The sequence below is a fragment of the Ptychodera flava genome, chromosome 12 (assembly GCF_041260155.1).
Source record: "Ptychodera flava strain L36383 chromosome 12, AS_Pfla_20210202, whole genome shotgun sequence".
Lineage (NCBI taxonomy): Eukaryota > Metazoa > Hemichordata > Enteropneusta > Ptychoderidae > Ptychodera > Ptychodera flava.
Window position 1 is genome coordinate 15,692,839 of NC_091939.1, and position 18,584 is coordinate 15,711,422.

General features: G+C 39.2%; 1 protein-coding gene and 2 non-coding genes across 3 annotated transcripts in view; all 3 read right to left on the reverse strand.

The window, feature by feature from the left end:
- Positions 1-6,560, reverse strand: part of LOC139146098 (uncharacterized) — a 6,864-nt gene extending 304 nt beyond the window's left edge. Inside the window, exons 1-5 of the mRNA XM_070717536.1 lie at positions 6,335-6,560; positions 3,025-3,150; positions 1,800-1,920; positions 1,413-1,527; positions 610-753 (exon numbers count right to left, since the gene is read on the reverse strand). Of these exons, the coding sequence (XP_070573637.1) occupies positions 613-753; positions 1,413-1,527; positions 1,800-1,920; positions 3,025-3,150; positions 6,335-6,410 (579 nt within the window). The 5' untranslated portion in view covers positions 6,411-6,560 and the 3' untranslated portion in view covers positions 610-612. The remainder of the gene's footprint in view (positions 1-609; positions 754-1,412; positions 1,528-1,799; positions 1,921-3,024; positions 3,151-6,334) is intronic.
- On the reverse strand, positions 4,448-4,519 carry Trnae-uuc (transfer RNA glutamic acid (anticodon UUC)). The gene has a single exon. It is a non-coding gene; the product is annotated as a tRNA-Glu (tRNA).
- A 1,394-nt stretch (positions 6,561-7,954) lies between the features above and the next one.
- On the reverse strand, positions 7,955-8,026 carry Trnae-uuc (transfer RNA glutamic acid (anticodon UUC)). The gene has a single exon. It is a non-coding gene; the product is annotated as a tRNA-Glu (tRNA).
- Positions 8,027-18,584: the final 10,558 nt, after the last annotated feature.

Sequence of the window (18,584 nt, forward strand, 5' to 3'; positions counted from 1 at the left end):
AAATCTCCATTATTTTTGCATTGTCCACGCTTTACATTTTTCTCTTCTATATATAATTTAGCCTTAAGCTGAATGGATAAACTTGGTGGAGAAAATTTTGGTACTGTATTTCCAAATGTACATCCTTTTTAGTCTGTAAATGTAAGTACGTGTAGCCCTAGGTGTTCATCATTTCCTTAGCTGTCTCGCAGACAATAATTAGCTATCTCAGGATGTTAAGTAAACGATAGGCAGTACTGTCTATGAGTAAACATACGTAAACAATTTCCTTAGCTGTCTCGCAGACAATAATTAGCTATCTCAGAATGTTAAGTAAACGATAGGCAGTACTGTCTATGAGTAAACATACGTAAACAATTTCCTTAGCTGTCTCGCAGACAATAATTAGCTATCTCAGGATGTTAAGTAAACGATAGGCAGTACTGTCTATGAGTAAACATACGTAAACAATTTCCTTAGCTGTCTCGCAGACAATAATTAGCTATCTCAGGATGTTAAGTAAACAATAGGCAGTACTGTCTATGAGTAAACATACGTAAACAAAGCATTGAGAAAATATGTATGTAGACTTGGTGACCAAGATGTACTAGTAAACTCTACAATACATACGTATTAGAAGACGCCAGACTCCATCTGCTGTAAGACACTGAGCTTGCGTATTTTGATGGCCCTTTCTGTGCCGTGAGCGCATAGATCGTCGAGTTTCCCACTCGCTTGACCTTCACGTTGGTGTCTCATAACTTCACGGACAAGCTGGCATGAAACAAACAAACAAACAAACAACTAGTCAAGTCACACAAGAGGAAAAAACATCCAATTTTCCAGAATCAACACGCAGGGGAAGCAGATCATAGCCCGATGATCATTCGAGAAATTTTGTGAGGGAATTTTCTGCAATTATTGACATGATATACACTGGACGTGAGCACACGCATGCCTCTCTTTTTTGGCGACTTCACTTTTAGCACAGACAAATAGAGAAACTGTTTCTCTATTTGTCTGTGCTTTTAGCAATTCACAAGTCACCTCTCCTCATAGTTTTTAGGGCGTTGTTTGTTTGTTTGTAGTTTGTTTTCATTTTTCAGGATTGACCCGCCGCGTCTACACTCACATTCTCATATAATGTGATGACATTATAAACTTGTTCACCCCAATGCCCCGTAAACAGGTCCACAATCACCATTGATAACAATGGATTTGGGCAAAACCATGATGGTGAAAGGTGAACTTCTCTCGTCAATCGATTATGATTACACCACTGACCAGCAACCTGCCCCTCCATACTTCTGCTTGCCAACTTTACAATATCCAATCCCCATTGATGCAGCCAATCTCTGAACGCTTTCAGAGCAAACAAGGCACGCTGAAAGTAAACTAGACCAATTTTAAACATTTTAGAGGTCAAATCTCACCTGTAAATATTCATCAAATTCGATACCGCCTGAATTATCGTCGTCGACGCTGTCAAAATAGGCCCTCCGTTCTTCCTTCGAGGTGTGATCTCCTAGTTCGTCTAACGCTTTGCATCTACCGAGGAAAAAATAAACCATCCCTCCGTCATATGTTTCAAAGAGGGAACTCGAGAGCAACACGTTCACCGCTAATTACATGTAGGTTTCAGATGTGAGACTGATGGCGAATCAGATTAGGGTTCGTGAGTCAGAGAACCGTTGCCTGTTCTTGTATCCCTCCTTTCGCCCCGTTATGTACAAACTAAAAGACATGGACACGAGTTCACAGTACGAGACACACTGACAAACTCACATTCACTTTGGAAAACATGGTTCGCCATCACTTACAGTTCGTGAAAGTCGATAACTCCGTCCTGGTTTTGGTCAAAGGTGCAGAACTGAGCACTTATATCTGCAATCTCTGATTCCGACCATCCGTACTTTTTGGTATAGCTTTCATAATCCATAGCTGAGAATTTAAAAACATGAGGAAATTAATTAGAGAAAACAAATGTACACTGAAAATTTGTCGGAGATGTGCGTTACTGCCAGCAAATGAAAAATAAATGTATTCTTGGAAATAAAATCTTCCCCTCAAAGTTGTTTCTGCAACCTGTAACAAATAGGTTTGTTTTATGTCGTATTTATTGTACAATAAATTGTAACTTGTTTTGCCGAGATGCCCGCAACTGTAAAGACAGTGTACGAATCCATAAAAAAGTTTTGTGAGATTGTACTAAGATTGACGTAATGTTCCCAACAGTTCCACATTATACAACAAAAAAAATGACCCCCGCCCCAGCGTTAGTGTCCCATTTGTATTCTTTCCACCCTCGTGGGAAGCACGAAGGACAGGGTGTTGATATGGGTAAAACAGGAGTTTATGACTGTCATCAATATCAATTTCATTTCATCAGGTAGGGAACGTCAAGTTAACAGGGTAGTCAGTCAAACGCCGTATTTTGGAATGACATCCACAGGTGTAGCTGGACCGATTTTGCACTGACCGTTAGACAGTCCCCGTTGTAATGTAGTTTGGTGTACATTCAGCTTGAAAAGGTAAAAGATTTAATTTGATTGTCCATCACCTCCCGACCCCCCCCCCCCCCCCAGCGCCACCTCCAGTGAAGCTATAGATCCGGTACCAATATTTCTTTTCTGAAATAAGTTTAAGGACCAGTGGCACTAGCCGTAACTACTTCACCATTTTTGTATTTAAGGGCAATAACAGTTTCTTGTTTTACACAGTATTCAGCTTGTCAGCTAAGCCTTTCAATGAATGTGTAGACTGATATTGTTGACTTGACCAGATAAGTCAACAATAACAATGCAGTCTACACGTACACCGACTTTCAAAACATTCCTTCAGCAAAATTTCTCTCTCCATAACATCACTGATTTGTTTTTAAAATATACTTTCATTTCCCTCTTTATTGGGAGCTTTCATGCTCAGTTTATGGCATTCTGTAAACGTAAACGGCCCCTTTCTTCTGAAAAAAACTCTTAACGACACATATGGTTGTTTGAAGTGCAGCATGTACATGTATTGAAAATGCTAATGCTCCAGTCTTACATTGGAGTTTCCTCTTCGCCTCTATCATTCTTTCCCTTTCATCGACCATGGTGACGAAGAATTTCTTTGTTATTTTCTCGAACACGGTTTCTTCTGTGTGGAGTTCGAAATTTTCCTGGTGTTCACCTACGAAGTATACGAAGCAAAATTAGTTAGCGCTCTTCATGTTGTAGAACCGGGTGAGCGCCCTCTACGGTAGATAGTTGAACAAGTTGCTAAGCTCTGTGGTGAGAGATTTGTTATTCGAATTATGTACACAGTATGTGTAAAACAGAATCTGTCAGTGATGTTAGAGGCAAGCAAACATCGTTCTTTTTAAGCTTTCCAAGCAGCAAAGCATTTCTCTCTGAGAAACCCTTGGAGAGCGTTTCAACAAAAACTGATATTTCTGAACACGGGGCACAGCATGAATAGCTCAAAAGTAGCGCAACTAGATGTTCAACCATTACACATCCCTCTAACATGGCAGAATGAGGCGCGATAACGGCTCCAAAAGTATGTTTTAGACATACTTGAAGGCAACGGTTACACGATATTATTCATATTATTGTTCGAGACGATTTAAACAGTACCTGACTGAAAAATTAGCACGTTAAACTTTTGTTCGTGCTTTACTCATGGAAAGTGTTCACCATTATAGTTTTGCCCTAGCCTATTATTATATATTATCGATGGTGAGTGTAGACCTGGTAGAGTGTAGACCTGTAGAACAGTTTAAAGTATTATCTTTCATAATCAAGGATTAAAATCAGCGGTCATAGTGCAATCTTTTCAAAGTAATAGTGAACCAAATGACCTTGGACTTACTTGTCGTGAAAATGTCAATAGCTGTCGTGCTCTCTTTACATGTAAATGAATGAATGAAGAAAATTAAATTTTTGCTTTTTCAACAAAAAACTGTTTAAACTTGAATTTCTTAACATGATTTCAAGGTAACTCCACACAATGCCGGAAACAGAGGAAAACATTAAAACACAGACGCTTCTGAGAGTTTGAGGCACAGGCGAGAAGAAATGTGTGGTTATGACTGATTACTGAATGCCCTCGGCCGACGTGGTTCAAAAGTTCAATTTTCAGAAGTATTACTTCCCATGGTACCATCCTAAGGCCAATCAAAGAAAATTCTTTGTTTGCCATCCTTGGATTTTTGAAAAACCTACCAGCCAGGGAAAAAAAACACAGACAAAAAAAAATCAACGGTGTATTAACATAAGTTCAATTATTTAGTTTCCTTTTTGGAAAAATAATATTTTTTATTTGTAACAGAATTAACGTTGTGTTTGTCTTCGTAATTTCCCTGAATACCTACCAGCACGTGGATGGCAAACAAAGGATTTTATTTAAAGCGCCTAATCTGAAGTTACTATCTATAAACACGTAAAGACTCCTCCGTAAAACTTTAATACAATCTCATGTCTAAATGTTCCCTAGCCGGGAATCGAACCCGGGCCTTGTGGGTGAAAGCCACATATCCTAGCCACTAGACCACTAGGGAGCTTCCTGAAGACACTAGTTGCGTGCTTAATTTTGTTTTTCATTAATTGGCTGACATGTTTTTCTGCCAATTTTCACATAACGTTCGTACCGATAGGAAAACAGTAGACACCCATTATCTCTGTTATCCTACTACATGTATGATCATAAACAATAACCGTAGAGTTTTTTCTTTTCGTTTTTACTGAGACTATGATGATATCTCTGAGGTTGACTATACTATTTATGATAATATTTGTCAAGTTTGTTACAGAAACGGCAAATTCCAAGTTGTAGAAATCTATTATTGAGAAATTAGATGTAAAGTGGTTTATAGATAAATTTATTTGATAGCAACTTTAGAAGATTGACTCATCTTCCGTTACTATATGTGTACAACTGGGTTGATATCTTTCTGTAGTACACGCCTCGAAAGTGAAAAACGTTATTTTTTACTCAAACTTTCCTCAATGAAACTTTAAACTATTCTCTTACCACTTCAAGAACGAAAATCAAGGGTCGCCGTGCAAAATTTGATACTAGAGAAACAAATTAAGTAACATTTACCGATGTTTGAAATTCAAAATGGCCGCCATCCCTGTCGTTAACTCTATGGGGAAAATATTTTTCAGATTTCGAAAAACTAAGAGAGTGAAAACTTTTCTTACACAAAGAGTTTTAAAATGAGCCCCATAAGTGGTAGATCAGAAAAGCATCGAAAATAATTGAGAACACAAATATTTTTACTTTTGAGGCGGATTCTACCTTAAAAGGTTGAAGTGACATTTGTGATGGACAAAGTCAGGGAACAATTCCTATTGAATATATAATGGAGTATCGCATAGTATTTATCGGTTTACATAAAGATATGACCTAGTAACGCTCTGTATTTTGACACTGCAATGACATTTGCTATGCACGGGCTGTAGTCATGGCTATGCGACTCGCAAAACGTATTTAATTTCCCGCGCTTTTATGCCTAGAAATGTCTCAACAAAAAAGAAGAGGAAATCGTTCGCCTGTCGTGTAAGAAAAGTATAGTAAACCCAATCAACACTCGGAGCAGGTGCAAATCGGCTTGACAAACTGAGGGACATCTCACGAAGGGCGAACGACAATGAAACAAGGCGTTTGTCATTTTGATAGATAACCGCATGTGTAATTTTTTTACAGTAGGCCTAACTATGCAGGTTCTCGAGAGCTGTACAGAATGTTGAATTCGTTCGTAATAAAATTACGAATATCTTGAGTAGGATGAGAATTAAAAGCAGTTTTATTTGAAATTTCAATCGTTGTAAAAGACATGCATGGAAGGCCGCATTTGAATACGAGTACAACGAGGAAATACAAACCGCAGATTATACAAGGACTTGTGGCTTGCAGTGTGGTGAAGGCGGGACAGTTTTTGGCAATTCAATTTATCCCCTCGGATTTCTTCTTCTCTGGGACATCTTCTTGTCACGAAAAAGGTTATCACTATGCAATTAATACTCATGGTAATGAGACGGGTGAAAATCGTTTCCAAGGAAAAATACCGCAGGAGTTAGCTATATACGGGGGATATTTTCATCGCTATTCCATGGTCCCCCTCCCCGCCTCTCATCTAAATGTGAAATGTTATTTTCGCAAAATATAATCTAGGCCTAAGTTAGTCGTACTGCCGTCTCTTTCATACACGTTGTTGTTTACTGTTGACTTGAATCGAATAAGCCAAGACATGCATATTCAACTCTACAGCAAATGGTTCACACTAAATGGCTTTCGTCAGCACGCTGTCTACCGTAAAAGAAGACCTACATAGACAGAAATTCTGTAACGCAATTTTTTCAGTACTCACCTGTTGAAGTAAAACTGGACGGATTGCTGTAGTTGATTGGGACAAGTTGAAGGGGAAAACTAGGTGCTATTCCCATGGCGGGACTGTCGACTCTCGGGTCATTGAGCAGTTCTCCGTGGAACAAATCTAACTCCTTAAACCTGAAAATTGTACTCAATAAAGCGAGGGAAGGAGGTTTCGTTTTAAGGCGCCGACGTGTAAAGTGATATAAGAACACGCAGTTGATTCTCGCAGAACTTCGGTGTTCGCGCATGACAATGGCATGCCATGGACACCAGTGACGTGAGTGTAAGCTATATGATGACGAAAGCGTTCTATTTTGTCTTGCAAAGTATTTTGGGAAAACTTCATTTTTTTAGAAGATGTCTCTTCAAAACATTATCATTAGATATTCAACAAAATTGTATTCCAAAACTGAACACAAAATAAACTGGGAACCCTGTAAACATTGCGACGAATAACAGAAAGCGCATTTCTTTCGAATAAGCGCCCTCAACGGTTCGACACTATACGAATCAAGTCTCGAATTATCCAAGGGCCTAGGGAAGCACAAGCAAACAAAAGGCAAACAAGAAAACATAATTCGGTATTAAAATCGTTCTCATTTGTTTGTAATGTATTCAATTGCATGGATGAAAGTTATTGTTTTGGGCGATAGAGGGCTATAGACATGTCCCTGAAATCATCAGGCAGTTAAAAATTGCAGAAATAACCCGCGTTACTCACACTGTTTTGGGCAGTTTAAAGCTGATTAAAGTGTACAAAGAATTAGTTTATAATAACCTTATAATATTGTAATTTCCACGTGTTCTTGGGTCGCAATAAGCGCTGATCTAAGTGTATGAATGGTGTGGAAATTCTCTCCCTTTGCTTGCTTTGTTGTGGTATAGAAACATGATCTCATTTCAACAATTGAAGAATACCGTGGACCATTAAAGTTATATTGCCTTTTTTCTTTTTCGATAACAAACAGTGTTCAAAGACTAGTAGCTGTAACTTTTATTGATTTTTTTCACTATTTTTGTTTTGTATTTCTATTGCAAGTTCTTATTCTTCTCCCCGAAGCATGTTGGAACACCAACAATTTATCTTGTCAATACAAGTCTATTCTAGGTAGAACGCACTGTTATTGTTTACATTTGCCCTTTTAGTTCTGACCAGAATTCGTTTGTATATTATGAATAACAATGCAATTTGCAACTGTATTTGCCGAGTCGACAAGCTAAATACTCACTGAAACGATTCCTATTTGTCTGACAGTTTACTAATAATGGTAACAAAAAGATTTTCTATTATACGGAAAGGTTGGTGACGTTCAGACAGACGCCCCTAAATCATCCATGGAACGGAAATGCTATTTATTGAAAGGCGCATATGGCTGCAAAGAATCGGTACCGACAGTGCGTCCCACGCCTCATAGTGTGCACCAGCAGCTGCATGAGATATTGAAAACATTACACACTCATTGTAAGGAGCGACTCGCAAAACAGTTCAGAGAGTGACGATTGTTTGGTTTTTGCAGCACAAATAAAATACAGAAATTTTTAAATGTCATTACCTAAATTGCTTAGTATTTATATGAAAGCGATATGAATGTCAACACCCTAGCAAAATATTATGTTCCCTAGCCGGGAATCGAACCCGGGCCTTTGGGGTGAAAGCCACATATCCTAGCCACTAGACCACTAGGGATCAGTTACTTTTATTTGGATTTTTAAAACATATTAAACTTACTGTACGGTAGACAATTTTAGTGTTAAAGAGTCGTGGTCCTGCAGCTTTGTTTATTTATATGTTTTTTTTACATTGTAAGCCACGCGTGAAAGATTAAACGTCTCGAGATAAAAAAAGCGTACATTTTTTTTTACATTTTTGCGAAGCATGGAGTAGGTGAAGTTGAATACGAACTTGGCATTTGTCCAAAAACGACAAAGAGCATACATTATCATTCATGTGCAGGGTAATTAGCATATGACACTCGAAGATTATGAGATATGTGACTTCATGTGTTAGTTATTTTTATTTCAAGTCCTGGTACAGTCTACCAATCATAACAGCACGGGATCCCGATTGTAGTTTAAGGTAGTACGCGACTCAAAATGGAAAATCTTAAACTTTTGCTCAAATTTTCTATAAAGAAACATTTAAATCAGTCTCTTTGTAAATAAAAAATAAAAATTTGGGGTCACCGTGCAAAATTTTGTAGGACAAGAGAAACAAATTACTTATGCTAATGTATTCCTCTAGCTGACTAGCATATGGATTCTTCAATTTTTCTATTTTGTACCGTTGAATAAATTCATTTTTCAAAATAATCTTTACTGGCATTACTGTGTTAGCATAATCAATTTAATGTAATTTTTTTCTCCGTTTAAGGATCCTTTTTCTCTGTAAAATATGAATAATGGCAATAAAATGAGAAAAGATTAAAAAAAAGAGAAACAAATATACTTACTATTTACCGACACTTGAAATTCAAAATGGCCGCCATCCCTCTGTTAACTCTACGGGGAAATGAAATTTTCAATTTTCACAAAAATAATTCTCTGAAAAGTTTATTCACGCCATGGGCTTCAAAATGAGCTCCCACAATTGGTAGGTCGACCAAAATGAAACTGTAGAGTTTGAGAGTTTGAATACCTGTCCTCAAGGCGCATTTTACCTTTATTATAAGTTGTTGGTTTGAATGTATAATGTATTGAAGATAACGACTGATTAACATCCTTTAACATCCTTTACATGGCGCAAGCACTTTTTATCTCTGGATGCCAGATCTGTACACTGAGTCGACGCAACGACAAATTTTTGGCAGATTATCATTTACCTGCGTAGGATTGCGCATGCGTGTTAAGGCAGTACGGGCCCGGAGTTTTTACACTATTGCTCGAATTTCCCTTAATGAAACGTTAAACCATTTCTTTTTTATGTCATCACTAAAAGTAAAGACTCACCGTGCAGATTTATTTCGAGTAGACAAATAAATCACCAAAATTTGCCCATGACAATATGAAAATGTAAAATGGCCGCCATATTCCCGTTGTGTGTTAACTATACGGCGAAAAATTTAAGTCCAATTTTCGCCATAACCAGACGACGATTAACACTACATTTACTTCACAGGCTTTGAATTGAGTCCACACAGACAGCTACTTAAAAAAGAAACAGTTGAAAATCTGTTCCGAAGGCATGATATACCTGCAAGTCAACATTACAATTAAGCTTGTGAGATAAAAAGTCCGTGGTTTACAATTTGTAGGTTCTGCACGTCAAAAGGGATAATCCAAATTTAAACCCAAAATATGCATGCCTTCTGGTTTAAATAACTGTTTCAAAAAGGCAAAACTGGATTTATACAGTGGTTTTCCTTTGAATGTAGCAGGCAATGCGTGACAGAAAGTTCCCTTTAATCGTATCGATTCCAAGCGTTACCACGCCAAATTTTGACTCAGAAACATAAATAATTCTGGATTCAAAGTGTAGCAATCGTTTTCTTTGCATAAGTCATGAATCTTGAGAGTACTGCTTGCACTCTTTAACGGGTCATTTAATTTTACATAACGAAAACTTTGGTTTCTTTAGTACCTTGGTTGTCACAGGTAACACACGATACCCAGACCTCCATGCCTCCGTTGGCCCTCCCGAGGTTCGAAGTTCCCAACTTTCGCGAACTTTGTTCAGTACTTATCTAATGCCTGTTAACTTACAAAGTCTGATGACAAAGTCAAGTTTTACTGTTGATCAGGATTTAGACCCCTCTTGAATATTTCAGAAGACGGAACTAAATTTAATATTGAAAATTGGCAAACTAAATTTATGTATTAATAGGTATCCAAACCCAACCACTCCCTATTTCTGTCTCTGTATCTGCCTCTGTCTGCCTGTTTCTGTCTCTCTCTGTCTATCTTTGTCTGTCTATGTCTCTCTGTCTCTGCCTCTGTCTCTGCCTCTATCTGTCAGTGCCTCTCTCTGACTGTATCTTTGTATGTGTCAGTGTGTCTGTCTGTCTGTCTGTCTGTCTGTCTGTCTAGCCTCTCTCTCTCTCTCTCTCTCTCTCTCTCTCTCTCTCTCTCTCTCTCTCTCTCTCTCTCTCTCTCTCTCTCTCTCTCTCTCTCTCTCTCTCTCTCTCTCTCTCAGTCCACTTGACCGATATATGCGGAGGCCAAGTGATGACGTTCGTCACCTTTGAACAAGGGTCAACATCACCGTTTATCGTTACCAAAACGGCAGAGAAAGGTTGTTGAACAATGTGATTTGAAGCCTTGATAATTGTCACATCGTTGTAATTGGTCGTAAAACCGTATTTCTCTCATAATTGTAATGGAACTGTTCTTCCTATAAAAGATTTGAACGCATTTTATCGTGGTTACCACTGAAAGAGCAAGGTTACAGATGAACGTGAAGGGCGGGAAACAATGTACATGATACATCCCCGCTGAAACTGAAGTTGTCTGCTAAGTATAAGATCTGATAAATCATCAAATACATCCCTGTTTCAACATAAAGTGAATATACTGTGATACGAACTACATTCCCATGGCAACCAGGCTATACACAAACGATCCTGTCACTGGCGTCACCGTTTCGCGTCGAGTTCTCACGTAAGCATCTAATTTTAGGAGTCAAAATTCACTCCGGCAACAGATAGAGCCACCGACATTATCTCGGGGTTATGGCAACGACCTTTCGGAAGTACACAAAGTTGAGTGCGATTATTTAGTAGCAATCATGGGGCAAAAGTTAATGAAAATCGTCACGGAGACCGAGCGTTGATTAAAAAATTGGCAAGTCAGGGCAGTTTTTCTCGACTTCATATGTACACATGAAACCGTAACTTTTGACAGTGTGATGGTGTATGTGCCAGTCATAGTGTCGAAATTTCGACTTCTGATAGTGTGCTGGAGTACCCAGTACTCAGCTTGTCACCGTTGGCAGCATGTGTGTGTCCTGTACTGTTGGCGTAGATAATCGAATTGAGGTCCGGACTCCGGACTTTAGTTCAGTTATCAACAATAACAGAACAATGCATGTCACACACCGATACGCCGCATTGTTATTTCAAAATGTTGTGGGAAGTTGTCCAAGAAAGTGTGGTTGATTCGCTGGATCGAGTATACCGAGAACATTGTCACAAATTACAGCCACTGTTCCTTGAAACTATTGTCCCAATATGTGACAATATTTTCAGTTAAATGTCATTGGACTGTCGTTTATAGAACAGTTATTATGAATCAGATTATCTTGTCACGTTTTGAAATATGGTGGCGCCTTTCTAAATTGTGGAAAGTGATTGACAGATATCATAGTTTGCGAAATAGCCCAAATATCAACTTTATACAGAGATTGTACAGTCATCAAACGTATCAATTTTCTGACTTGGAGAGCCATCGTTGTCCACGACTTTGACCGCGTTGACATGGTGTAAATCCGCTATTATTGGCCATTTTAAGCATTTTCGCATCGCGAAACATGACAACGGTGGGTCGTAATTTGGTATCGACCGATCACGGATCAAACAAAGGACTCATTTTGGGCGCTATTAAAAAAATAACAGTGGATATTCAAATGAGGCGATTGTCTGGAATGTATCGATCCACTTCTAATTGGAAAGATGTGATTATCTCATGAGAAGGGGGTTCTCTAATCGATGACACCCGACCGCCGATTCTCAAACCTCGTGAGCTAGTCACGGCGCGTGCGCAGAAATTACGTCGAGAACGGGTAGTCCATTCATTTCTAGTATCATTCACATCGCAAAGAAACACTTGTTTATAGTACTGTCAGCTACCGGCAGAGTGGTAAAGGCGGTTTTTGACAAACTCGGCTGTTACCAAGCGTTTTCAGACCCAGATTTTGCAGTTGACTTTTGACACATAGGGATACCTGTCTGAAAGTAAGTTATTTTGTACATCGTTTTATAATTTGACGTCGTAATTTTATACTTGCCCACCACTCGGTTTCTTGGACAACCGACGGCCAAGGTACAAAGCTAAAGGTGTCGGCAAATGTCTGATTGAAGTCAACGACAAATCACATCTCCAATAATTGCGTTGTGTACCAACGTCCGGTCCAAGTATCGGTGTCACCTGTTTATCACTTTGGGGAAACTTTCTTCATGAGGTTGTGCCAATCTCACTTACTATTGACGGTTCAACTTTCTCCGTGACATTGTAACCGTATCCTCACTTGATATGACTTCGTCGAAGGTTAATTTATGTGTGTCAGTCCCGACAGGCAAATCAGAAACAAGGTTGAAAAACATGGGCTGAAAACCAAACTTACAGAACAATATTCGTCGAAGTCAAATTGATGTACAAGACCATTGCTTACGTAAAGCAAGATCCGAGCACAAGGGAAGAAACAGATTGCCGGGGGTTACTTTCTTTCATGTGTTGTAATTTGAGGGTTTTCTAAACACAGTTGAGTGTAATCAGACCTTTATATGCCCCCCCCCCCCAATAATACAAGACCACCTTTACGTAAATTCGGTCACAATGTCTTAAAATGAGTTAAAACTCGTTGAAATCTTCCCCCAGCGTTGATAACCAAGGCAGATTTTACAAACGAGACTTACACACATTACCAAAATGTCATGGCAGTTCACCTGTCCTTCGCCGTATTAATGAGTATGTTGGCTCGATATTCGAGAAGGCAGGAAGGCCTGCTTTATTATCGTCGCTACCCAATGCAATTACACATGCTAACTCAGCTGGCAACTTTTGCGCCCTCCGTCTAACCAAGGGGAAAAATAGCGCAGAATCGTTTGCATGTTTTCCTTGAATATTTTCAAGGTCATTGTCGGTGCACTTGATTTAGAAGGGCCTCTCTGTTTCTTAATAGAATCTTTCAAACACGTGAAAACGGCTCGTGCTAGCTTGTTGGGTAGATTGATACCAACGCTCGGTGAAACCTCTGTGTTTGTATATTGTTTTGGCCCCATTGTCTTGCGCTGTCGTTGTCTAGCGCGCTGGCATCACAAAGCAAATCGATGGACAAATGGCTTCAAAGCGGTCGGCCACTTCACAATGGCCGAAGGCACACGGAAACAAAGTGTGATGCCCGGGTATTTAATCGATATTCGCCGCCTCCCGTTTGTACTATGGCTTCAACAGTCGCTAAGCTCCTCAAATCGATTATAGTGAGATGATCCGGCGATATTGAGAGTCAGAGAATACAGTTATGTGCACGCCATATTGCTGCCAGCGATACAGATATTTTATACACGTATTCTTTCATCAGTTAAAGTGCAAGGCAACATCTTTTGAAACATAAAAAAAAAACTTTTATATCATTGATCTGTTTCGCATCAACGACAATGCAACCTATCTAAAGAAAGAAAAGAAAAAACCCGGTTAATTTCCTAAGAAAGTTTATGGTCCGAAATCAGTCATGTGAACTACATTCATATGGATAAACTCGTATCATATTTTTAGATTTATAAAAACACGCGAATTACATCCTCGCAAAGTTTTAAATCTTCTTCGTTTTTCTTTCACATGGTTATAAACTATTTACAAAGTTAGGGCTCTTCCGTACTCCACTATGATATTATTAAAAGTTATCGTCAGTGAAGTGGAATCATAGAGTGTACAAAGGTTTGATCAATATTTTGGAAATCGAAACAAAAATGGCGAGCGCATTGTGCCCTGCTTGGGTAAAAGATCTGCTTTAGACCCCGATGTGTGTGCATTTTCACTGCACCTTGAGTTCATGGGATTGGATTTCTAGACTGATAAATATGGGGTCAAGTAGTGGCGTTTAATGCAAACACACAAGGAAGCGTGTAGGCCCCGGGAGATGAACAAGCCGAGAGCGATGCAAGAGGGAGAGTATACATTCAACGAAGCTTGAAGTGGTCCGGCACCAGCCATTGGCAGGTGACCGTGGGATTCCGGTAACTCCATGTAGCGTGGTTTGCGATGACACGTTCAAATAACAAATAAAAAACCGCACTCTTGAGAGAAATCGATATTTAAAAATCCCGATTGCTACCGGTATGTTCATATAACTACTTTATTCTCAACGATCACTGAGCTTCGAGTTGGCATATAGGGGTTGCTCTGTGCATAGTTCAGTGGTAACCCTCTTAACATAACGGGGAGAGTAACTTTAATTCTTTCTCGTTTTCCTTCTTCCGAAATCGCTTTCAACTTGAAAAGTGAATTACATCGCATCACCAAAATTAAATTTTCAGAACGTCCGTTCCATCGTTACCAAGTACTCACGCTTATTTACTTATTTATTTGTTTACTTATTTATCATTGATGTGGCGTGCATAAATATATTGATACTCACCTACCTTTAGGGGACGCTTCGCAAATGGAAACTTCATTAAACTTTGAAAATACAAAGTATTTTATTTATTTATTTCCATGCCCCATTTAAAAGCACCCGAACGACCCTTTGGTTCGAGAATTTAAATGCCATCGAGCGTCGCGGATGTCAAAGGTCATCCTCTGATTGGTTCAATGTTACAATTCCGCCGAGTTGTTCTGCATTTGTTTATTTGTACTAAGTGCATGAAAGATAACAGTGATTAGTTCTGGATTTTGTTGGGTTTTTTTTTGTATTTGAACGACATCCAGTGACACAGGTAAAACTCCAAACGTTTGAACCTCGTCACAGTCTTCTGGGGCGACTGCTAAACGTACTAAATGCGCGCAATCAGTTGCTAGCCTTAGCAAAGTTCAGAAAGCGAATTTTAGCGTTTGAAAGTTACGTTTAGCTTCATATCAATGACGTCCATTGATTGACTACCTAAAATTGGTAAAACTCTATACCATTACCGTGATTTTCGTCTGCGTTTTAGAAAATGTATCGAAACAACAGGGTCACGATAGGATTTTTAATTTTAGACTTGCAAGAAAGTTTCATCAAATTTAAACGGAACAACGAAGAGGACATTCGATATTTCAAATCAGGGGATTTACAAAAGTGGCCCTAGGAAATCATGCTTTATGACAATAAGGGGTACATGTTTGCAAACTCGCAGACTTCCAGATGTTTCAGACGTTAATGCCGAGTCGCTGAAGCCCTTTGAAGCCTCGTCGTACTCATTTGCATTTCTATGACGTCACGTGACTTCTATGGGTAGCTGCCGTGCGTCTGTATACGCTCTTCAGTTACACTCATCTGTACTTTCTACGACTAAAACAAACTGTTTCCGGGAATACTGCACATGCCTTGAAGCATTTGTTGCCTAGCTACATGAATGCTTCTAGGTCATCAGTACAGACATGCGTGCTGTAAAAAATCAGGTCTCGAAGTGCGGTATTACCTCAACACAGATAGGACATATGTGCGGTCTATTTGTAACAGCCCAGGTGTAGCAAACGGACTGCCAGGATCGCAAATTGAAGAACAAGAATGCCGCTTTCCTGAAGTTCTATCGATACAGAAAAATTAAGGGGGAAAAAGTCCGTTAAAGATGACGACGCCCTGATGAACCGTAGAAGATAAACGTCATGCACCAATTGTTGCTAGGCACCAAACCAAGTGCGGAACTCGAGTGTGGGCTGTAAACAGTCAATGCTTTATTGAGAAGTCATTTAGCAATCGGATAAAGAGATTTGATTCCATGTAAAAAGCCTCTAAATGTGTGGACGTACTTCATTAAGCTGATATGTTTTGGAGTGGAATCACCCTAAAACATTCGAACCGCGCTTACGTGTCGAGATCGGATGACGTAAAGACGGGAGTGTTACAAGCGAACACGTGTGTGCAAATCAAATACAGGAATCGGCATCTCATGATGTTAAGGTGGCGTTGCACTCGACAAACACTCCTTTTTTTCTACGCAATATTTCTTATCAAAGATGACATAGAAACTCCCCCGTACTGTAATATTTTCAAAAAGCAGAGAATCTAAAGTTTAGTATGGTAGCAATAGTTTACTCAAAGGAAGGGGGGTATATTTGGGATAGAAAATCTCAATTTTGGTATTAATGATAACAAACAATAGAAGTCACAACCTTGATCATACTTTATGAAATTTAATATCTCATCAGAAACTACAGTTTGTGTAGAAATTGTTTTGTATTTATCTATTCTCATTCTTAAATGGCAGGGGTTGAAATACTGACATTCGGAAAAATGATTAAAATAATTACAAGCAAGTTGAACTGTTTCTTATTCAAAATGTAAGAACTTTATTGCTAAAAACTGTTGTTTGGCCAGATATTATTTAAGGAACACAATGTGAAAATTTCACGAAATTTGACGAAGTCACATCACAGTGGAGTTCAGGTTTTTTGAAATGTTGAAAAGAGAAAAAAGATGCCAGGTAATCGAGTAATTTGCATAAATTTTTCATAAAGTTAACAGTACTTTCTAACCAAACTTATGACTGTCATGCTAAAAGGTGAACCCAATAAATGTTTTAATCTTTGGTTCACAAATTAATGAAAATGGAATGAGCCTTTACAAATAAGTAATTTTGAGCAAAATACATCGTCATGTGCAACGCCACCTAGAGGTCATTTCGGAGGGTGACACTGTTCGATGTGGCGAATGGAAAATTGATAAATTCAAATTTTGACGATGAAATGCAGTTTCCATCCTGAGAAAATTACCAAACATATATCTTCCCTTTCGGACAGACGATAGTAAAATTTGTGGTCCCCTTTTGTGCAGGACGTTGAGACTGACATACTATAAGCTAATAAGCGGAATTAACGGAGATTGTTCAAAGTCCAGTGATTTTGTCACGACATATTTTGTGTTGGCATGGTCTCTCCATAATATTTAGTCTTAGCACCACAGTCCCTCGCACGTAACGCCACCACGAGGAGGAGCGTGTAGAGACCTTTTAAATGTCGTCTACGGCTGTACTTTGTGTTTAAGTACTTGTGCGGACAAGAGACAGCTCTATACGCAGAGTACTACTCACATAAGATACAACTATTTGTCTACGAGTAACTGTATTGTAAGCGACGCTGGCATAATGAATAGCAAACAAAAAACAGGTAAAACCTCTTGAATTGTGAAGAGACCCTCAGGCCTCCTAAAACATTATCTGCCGAAACATCTGAGCGGAAGCAAGTTTGCATTTTATTGAACGTTTTAAAGAAACAAATACGACTTCATTTGGTCAACTGCTTTTTCTATTGTACCATATTCATCTTTGAGTCCGTGAGTCCGTGATATGCACAGCGCCACCTGCATTCGAATCAACAGGTGGTTTCCACCGACAGGTGGTACGCGCCTCGAATGTGAAACACTTTTAAACTTTCGCCCACACTTTCCCCGATAAAACTTTCAACCATTCTCTTCCAAAACAAAGAATAAAAGTAAGGCGTTACCATGCAGAAGTTTTGTAATAGAGAAATTTTCGAAAAACGTAGACAGTGAAAAGTTTTCGTACTCCAACAGCTTCAAACTGAGCTTCTACACATGGTAGATCAGACAAGAATTTAAAAAAATTCAGAACCCGAATATCTGTCCCCGAGGCGCATTCTACTCAAGGGAGATCACTGCGAAGGCCTGTGTTCGAAGTTTACATTCTTCATGTATTCAGAGAACCTCGCTGTTAATGCCTTGCTTTCCATGATCCTCCAAGATGTTGTTGAAGGTACGTTTCTGAGAAATCAGTGAACTTTCAGTATATTTTTGCCCTTTCACAATGTGTATTTGATTTGCTGTTTCCCCAGAGAATTGATCTCATCGTCATTTTCCGTAACACATCCTCCCCCCTCGCTAGGCTGCGCTGTGACAAGCAGGGTTAATGGTCAGTTATATTATTGGTCGCCATTTTGGGTCAAGATCCTGACCAAGACAACACGGTTTGACGTCAACATATCATCAGCCGATACACTAGGTGCTTTTGGAAAGTTTGAGATCAAGAGAGGGTTCGGAGAGACGAAGGAGAACGATAATAGGCAAGTGGTATAACCACAAACTGATGACGTCGACAATGCCATAGTTACAAGGCGTCTGTGTTTTGTGTACGGTGACTTGACGTCATCAGTTTGTGTCTATACCACATTTCAAATGATGCCTGAGTGTTAAATTTATACGCCCGAGGCATCGCGCTTTGCATGATCACATCGTCGATAATCTCCCTCCCTCCTGAAAGGTCATGTCGATGATCGGAACGCTTTCAATATCGCCGATATACTTTTTACTTTACCTGTCCCGCTGGTGAACACAGCGCAGCCAGCGGCAGAATTTAGCAGGAAACCAGAGAGCATGATCTGTCAAGTCACCATTTGACAGACTTATTCATATAGCATGGTCTGAAAAATATGTAAAACAT